General features: G+C 43.0%; 1 protein-coding gene across 1 annotated transcript; it reads left to right on the top strand.

The window, feature by feature from the left end:
* Nucleotides 1-2,684: 2,684 nt before the first annotated feature.
* RPS20 (ribosomal protein S20) lies at nt 2,685-5,636 on the top strand. The gene is made up of 4 exons (XM_079299878.1): nt 2,685-2,844; nt 4,093-4,192; nt 4,934-5,007; nt 5,419-5,636. Exons 1-4 carry the CDS (start codon nt 2,842-2,844, stop codon nt 5,599-5,601), a joined length of 360 nt encoding a protein of 119 aa, XP_079156004.1. The 5' UTR covers nt 2,685-2,841; the 3' UTR covers nt 5,602-5,636.
* Nucleotides 5,637-7,242: the final 1,606 nt, after the last annotated feature.

Below are 7,242 nucleotides of genomic sequence, written 5' to 3'. Positions count from 1 at the left end.
TTTATCTTCTTAATTACTTGACATGAAAAAAGCATTCCTGGAAGCTTCATCTAAAAAGCACAGGCTGTTGGGTATTAATTTAAGCCACAGAATCACAATCTCTTAACTAAAGTTTGCATCGTCTGGGGAGAAAAAAAATACATGAAAAGCAGTATGTAATCAAAGGAAAGCCAGGCAGAATACAAAATAAGAATTAGAAGTTAAGAATGTCAAAATACAAGATAAGCAAAAAGTTGTATTTAGAATAGCTTTTTACTCACATGAATGGCAAGAAGGAGTATTTTTAATATATAGTATATTTCAGAGAAAACAGAAAGTTCAGATAAATTCCTGTTGCACATTTGTGGAGAAAAATAACATATATCAGAAAATTCCAACAATAGCCATGGAAAGCCTTCAACATAGGAACAGAAGTGAGGCGGTTTTTAAATCAGCAGCTCCAGATAGCCTGCATCCAAGAATTTTAAGAGCTGGCAAAGGCAACTTGTGTGCTGTTAATGTGGATTTTCCATAAGCTCTGAGAAATCTGGGGAAGCTCAGAAAAAAAAAAAAAAAAAGAAAAAAGAAAAAAGAAAAATCTCAAAGAAAGCTGGGGTAATGCCAATACTAGGAAAATAAGTAAGAAAGGAACAAATTCAGGAACTTACGGTCAACCTCGCCTTAATCTTAGGAGGGAAAAACCAAACCCAAACCAACTACTTCATACAGAAACAAGAAATAAATGAGCAAATTGTACTTAAATTACACAGCTTCAATCTATGGAAAACTTTTATTTTTGTAATGACTTTTTTTTTTTTTTTTTCTCATGCAATTACAGCATTTGTTTGGTACACAATAGGAACAGTGTTGATACAACACATTTGTACATTGTCAATTTCAGCAGGACACACAGAAACTGGCACAATTCTGCACATATAGTTCATAGCAAGCAAATTAAAACTAAGGCTACAGGACCATGTCAGTCAGACATATTTCTAATTGAATCCCACAGGAATTAGTTCTTGGCAGCAAGGTACTCAGTATTTTATCTGGAAATAAAGTTTACAGAGAACATCCATAAAAGCTCTAAGTAAATAGTGAAGCAAGGCTGCTGATTGGGAACCATCTGGATTACTGGAAAACTAAGTGCTTCAGCATGATCACTGTGAGGTCATGTATTTAAGAGTGATGAATTTAAAACACTTATAGATGGAAAACTTCCTCAGGAAGTAGCTGGAATAGCTGGTAACAGAATAAACATGGGTTCCTTGAGTATGAGTTCAAAAATTGTATATATGTAATTGTTAAATGGCCCAGAACCAAATGATGTTTTCATTGCAGGGAGGAAGGGACCAGAGAAACGTGACTAACATCAAAACATTTTTCTCAAGTACTGATCTCCATTGGCAAAAGATATTGCTGCATTTCAGAAAACAGCAACAGGATGACAACTTCTGTATCCACACTTCTTGGAGCTGCTTTATCAGAATACAGCCTCCAGTACTTTCAAAGAAGATATCAGTAAATTAGAGATTTCAAAGAGTACAAATAATCCAAGTGCAAACAAGCCTAAATAATGGAACAGTTGGCATATAAAAATTAACTGCATCACATGAGGTTTTAGGATCAAGTGAAGACCTCTAAAGCAACTGGTAGGGTGAAAAAAATATACTAAAGTACAGTGTGATACCTGAAAGTAAGTTAATCTTCAAATACCAAGTACTTGGTATTTCTTGAATAACTGTAATAATAAATAAGCTTCCAGAGGTGCAGTATTTATGCTAGCATTATACATGTCTATGATTCCTGGACAGAACTCCAAACTAGAATGCAATTATTCAGTCATAGTGACCTTGCTATAGGCCATAATTCCAATATATCTTTCACTAGTTCTCCAGTGATATAACTTGAAACAGGCATATTTTCAGCAAAACGCTTGGTTTGGGACTAACAATTACCACTGTCCAAGCCAAATCAAAGACAATGTCAGTAAAAAATATTCCTCCCATGGCCAACCTTAACAGATAATGTAATTTCCATAAATAAAACTAATCTAAGTTCTTAAATTTAAGCATGAATAAAACGAGAGCTTTTACTTAAAACTTCTGCTCCCGCACCTCCACTGTGCAGAATCACAGACTCAACTGGGTTGAACAGATCCTCTGGGACCATCGAGTCCAACCTGTGACCGAACAGCATCATCTAGACCATGGCACAGCCAGCCTTCCTTAAACACCTCCAGGAACAGTGCCCACCATCGCCCTGGGCCGCCCATTCCAATGTCTATCACTCCTTCTGTGAATAAATCCCTACTGATATCCAGCATAGCAGGGATTTATTCCTGGCACGGCTTAAGACGATGTCCTCTCGTCCTGTCACTTTCAGTAAGGAAAGAAGATAAAAAGACCCGTAGGCTCAGACGGGAGCGGGCTCTGTCTCAGCGGAAGGGATAAAGCCTCGCTTGTGCGCCAGCCCCCGGCCTTCCCTGAGCAGAACGGCCGGAGAAGGCGAGCAGAGCCCGAGCTGCCCGCGGGACCCGAGCGGGAAGGGGCAAACCCGAGCAGGGGCCCAGCAGCTGCCGGCCCCAGGTCCCGCTGCGCCCGCATCAGCCGGGACCGCAGGGCCACCATCCCGCAGGAAGCGGAGCCGGCCCGGCCTCTCCGCCCCGGCGCTTCCGCGCCCGGCGGGCGGGTGAAAGGTCCCGCGGCGCCCGGATGAAGGCGGCGCCGCTCCGCTATATAAGCGCCCGCCGCCGGCGCGCCCGCCTCTCCCGCGCCGCCGCCTCCTGGCTCACCGCTGTTCGCTGGGCCCCGCGCCGCCCGAGCCCGGGAATAAGTCGGTCAGGAAGGCTCCGCTGCCGCCATGGTGAGCGGGGCAGCGCCGGGGGCGGGGGAGGGAGCGGGGCCGCCGTGCCCGCCCGGCCGCGTGGCCGCCGTGCCCGCCCGGCCGTGCAGGCCCCGGGGCAGCGCCGCGCACTCGGCTGCTGGGGCGGCTCCCGGAGCTCACCCCGAGCCGGCGGGCGGCCTGCGGGCCGGCAGTGCTGTTCTCTTCGGGAGCGGCTCCGGGGAAAGCGCAGGCGGAGGGGAGGCGGCCGCAGCCCGGCCTGAGCGGGGCGGCTCCGGCCTCGTGTCGCTGCCCTTACAGGCGGCCCTGTTTAGGGAACGTGGTCACTTAATGCGGCAGGCAGCACCTCATCGTCACTGTGCCATCCCGCGTTCCACAGAATCGCGGAATAGGTCAGGTAGGAAGGGACCGCAGCGGGTCATCCCAGAGCACATGGCTCTGGATTGAGTCCAGACGGCTCTTGAATGTTTCCAATATACTCCACACACAGCCTCTCTGGGCCAGTGTCCCAGTGCTCAGCCGCACAGTAAGAAAGTTTTCATGTTCAGGTGGAACTTGTGTATATCAGTTTCTGCCCTGTCTTGCTGGTTGGCACCAGCGAGAAGAGCCTGGCTCCATCCTCTGGGCAACCCCCCTATTTATATTTTTATAGAGGCGCATATACATATGTATATACACATATACATATACAAACATGTATATATATTTCACTCCTTTTTTCTTAAGATATTTGCTCATTTTTTTACTAATTCATCAGCTCACTAAACTCACATTAATGCCCCATTATTTGCAAGTGTTTAATTGTTTAAGCTCCTCAAATCAGTTTTGTGAGTGACGGAATTAGTCATTCTGGCCAGGTGCCCCCCTCTTTTTGTTTTCATGGTATGAGTTGCTGCAGGTTTGTTGATCAAATCTTTTCCTCCCTCATTTGTGGTGAGGTTAAGTTGTAAGATACATGAAGAATGAAATGCTTTTTTTTTTTTTGAGGAAAAGGAATGTTTGTGCCAGCTCTGTACAGGCAAACCAGGGAAGGGTGTGCTTGCAGCTTCCCACGCTGAGATACAGTTAGACTAAAAAATTGCTTTTCCTTAGAGTTAGGATTCTGCCCTTTCACTCTCTTCCTATTTTTTTCTACCATGCCCTTCTAGTGTTAGCCACATAGCTTAATTGTTCTTTTGCACTTCAGAAATCTGTTTCTAAGAGGCAGTGTGAGATAGCGTGAGTTGGTGTTCACTGCAGTGTCTGATGTTTGTAACTTCAACTTTTTAGGCGTTTAAAGATACTGGCAAAGCACCTGTGGAACAAGAGGTGGCGATTCATCGCATTAGAATTACCTTGACGAGTCGCAATGTAAAATCACTGGAGAAGGGTGAGTAGTACTTCTCTGTTTACTTGGAGAACTTGTCAGGTAATGAATAATAGGTGTCATGTAAGGCATTGCAAAGTACAATGTGTTGAAACCAGTTGTAATTAAGGATGTTACCGTTTGCCTTTTTGTATGTGCCTTGGCTTGCAAAGTCAACCCCAAGTGCTTCATACACCAAAAAGTAAATTCTGATTTAATTTTTAATGGAAGTTAGTGTTTTGGGGGTTTTCATTATGCAGAAAAGCTTATGTCATAATGACTAAGAGAGTGCAGCTTCTTCCCTTAAGTTTTTATGCAGAATTTTGAAAGAATTATCACACTTTGAATGTATAAGAACTGAAAGGCACTGATTTCTTGATATTTTGTTATTTGTGTTATGAATAGTTTAGTATAACATTCTTTAAAAAAATAATTTTATCTTGTTTAGGAACTAGCTTTGCCAGTGTTTAATCACATACTAAAAATGTAAAAAGAGTTACTGTTTGTAGGGTCTTCAGGCTGATAACAGCTTAAATATGGTTTAAACTCGTAGTAATGACTTTTGCTTACTGTTGCACCATGATTTTGCTTGTCTTGTCATAATGCTTCCAGTTGTACGTGGTTGGCTATGAGGATAATGGTTAAAATGAATGGCAGTGATCACTCATACGCTATTCTGAGCCAACATCTTGTTTAAAATATTTGCTTAAAAAGTCAAGCAAGCAAAACAGTCACAAACCTGAGCTGTTGCATGTCTTTTTTCAGTCTGTGCTGACTTGATCAGAGGTGCTAAGGAAAAAAACCTGAAGGTGAAGGGACCTGTTCGCATGCCCACCAAGGTACTTGACACTGTTTTCCTATCTTAAAAGTTGATTTGCTTTCTGCATCTGTATGCTTAGAAACATATTTTTTTGAGGAAGAAAAGGTGAGATGAAAAGCAGTGCTATTAAATTGAGGGTGACCCAGTGTAAAAAGATGATTTCACAAGTTGCTTTGACACCTAGAGTAACTGTTAAGTTCAAAATACGTTGAATGTGGAAGGGGCTTTTCTGTTCAATTTATTTTAATAATGAAATCATTTTTTAAATGAAATTAAATATGTAAGGAAGGAGTGTTAACAATAGTAGATCGTGACTTAAGAGGTAACTTTCCAAAGGCATAGATACCACACTGTATTTGCAGGTGATCACCTTTTTGTAGATTACTCCTCTTGAGTGCATCAGCTAAATACCTCGTGTTTGACTTCGCAGACCCTGCGGATCACTACCAGGAAGACGCCCTGTGGTGAGGGTTCCAAGACCTGGGATCGCTTCCAGATGCGGATCCATAAGCGGCTCATTGACCTGCACAGCCCTTCTGAGATCGTGAAGCAGATCACCTCCATCAGCATCGAACCTGGCGTAGAGGTCGAAGTTACCATTGCCGATGCCTAAATGATGGTTGAATAAAGTTGATTTGCAAATTTTCATCGCTTGTTTCTTTTCTTATGTGTGCCAAGAGATAGTTCTGTGATGGTTTTTGTGAAGAAGGACAGCAGAAACCACAATCAGAATGCTGTGTGAGAAGACTGTATAATATGCCACCTGGAAATACCAGGAAAATTAAACTTGAGCATCCCAGTTTAATTGGAGGCTGGCAGCCATATGGTTGTGCAGCACTTCATGAAAAATACATTTTTTAGCAATTTAGGGGTTTGGTTTTGGCCAAAAGTTTAGTTTACACACAGACAAGTACCTGAATTAAAATTGATATTTAGGTAAAATGGTAAAGTTTTCAATTCTTGGTTCTTGCTGTGCAAGATTGAACTAACACTTAGTGTACTTAGATTTTTTTCCCCATATGTGTCACAATCAAAGGGGGTGCTAGTTATAAAACTTCATCATTTGTGATGAACACATTGAATTTAGCAAGTTTATTCTTTTGACATGCATGTAGAGTCACAAAACTGAACTATAGAACTACCTAGTTGTCTTTCCAGGTTTAGATTTCCACAGATATTTATGCCAAGAGTAAGCTTCATATGTAAAGCAACGAAACAGCCATTTTTATTGCTGCTTTTAAGTCTCAAAGGAACTGTGATTAATTCTTAAACCAACAAAACAAAGCCCAGAGTTACAGAGAACAGTTCTATTTAATCCATTAAGGATTGGGTTGCTGCTTCAAGCATGAGAGAACTTGGGTTCTAAATAAAACAAAGCAGTGGTGGTTCTCTGCAAGCAGCTTCAGGTCCCGTTTATGTTTGCTAAGACCTAAAACTGACCAAAGTTTGAGCTTACTCAATACAAGAGGCCTTCAATTTCCTTAATTTAAGGCCTTACAAGGATTCTGACTGTCCAGTTAGTAGACCTGAGTGCTTTAGTAGAAGGGAGTTGAGTGAGTTAAAGGGAATAGATGTGTCAAGCTTTCTTCCTTGAGAAACAACTGTGAGCAGAGGGGAAAATACCCTCCAACATGGAACACCTGTGAAGTCTGTTTCTGGTAAAATGCCACAAATACAAGGTGCCTGACAAATACTTCTGAGTTTGAAAATTATTTCTATTATATGGGTTGCTCTTTACAGGAATGAATGGGCAAACAAACAGCACAAGGAAATACCTTGCACTCATTGACATAGTTACTTGTGCTCACGTAGTCTTCCTCCTGATTAAGAGCCTGTGGCTGAAAGCACCTGGAGGGATCTAAGCACGGCTGACTGGGTTTGACACCAAAGTTCTGCCTTTGGTTTTTCCAAAAGGTTTCCATACAGGTTTATCCCTGTTGCCCAAAACTGTGGAACAGTTTTGTATCCACTTACATCTGGCTGTGCCTCTTAAACACACCTAAATGACCTGAAGTCCCACCGATCTTCTTTCACCTGCGGCACTTCAAGGGTCCATTTCCTCTGTCATCTTTTCACTTGTCTGCCAATTACCCGTAATCCCAGATGCAGCTTTACCTGTGCGCTGGGTGCCCACTGCAGCAGTGCTGTTGTGAGCAGGCCGGCCGGCACAGGAGGCTTTTACATTCACTAGCGGGAGGGAGGCTCGATCCTCGGCTTGCGGCGGGCGCCGCACCGCGGGTCACCACGGTTTTAT

Source organism: Erithacus rubecula (assembly GCF_903797595.1).
Source record: "Erithacus rubecula genome assembly, chromosome: 3".
Classification (NCBI taxonomy): Eukaryota; Metazoa; Chordata; class Aves; order Passeriformes; family Muscicapidae; genus Erithacus; species Erithacus rubecula.
The sequence above is the reverse complement of the archived record's forward strand: the minus strand, read 5'-3'. Positions and strand labels throughout refer to the sequence as shown.

Coding starts and splice junctions, on each gene's coding strand:
- RPS20 (XM_079299878.1), top strand. Junction 4,193..4,933: donor TGTAAAATCACTGGAGAAGG/GTGAGTAGTACT, acceptor GTCTTTTTTCAG/TCTGTGCTGACTTGATCAGA. Junction 5,008..5,418: donor CTGTTCGCATGCCCACCAAG/GTACTTGACACT, acceptor TTGACTTCGCAG/ACCCTGCGGATCACTACCAG.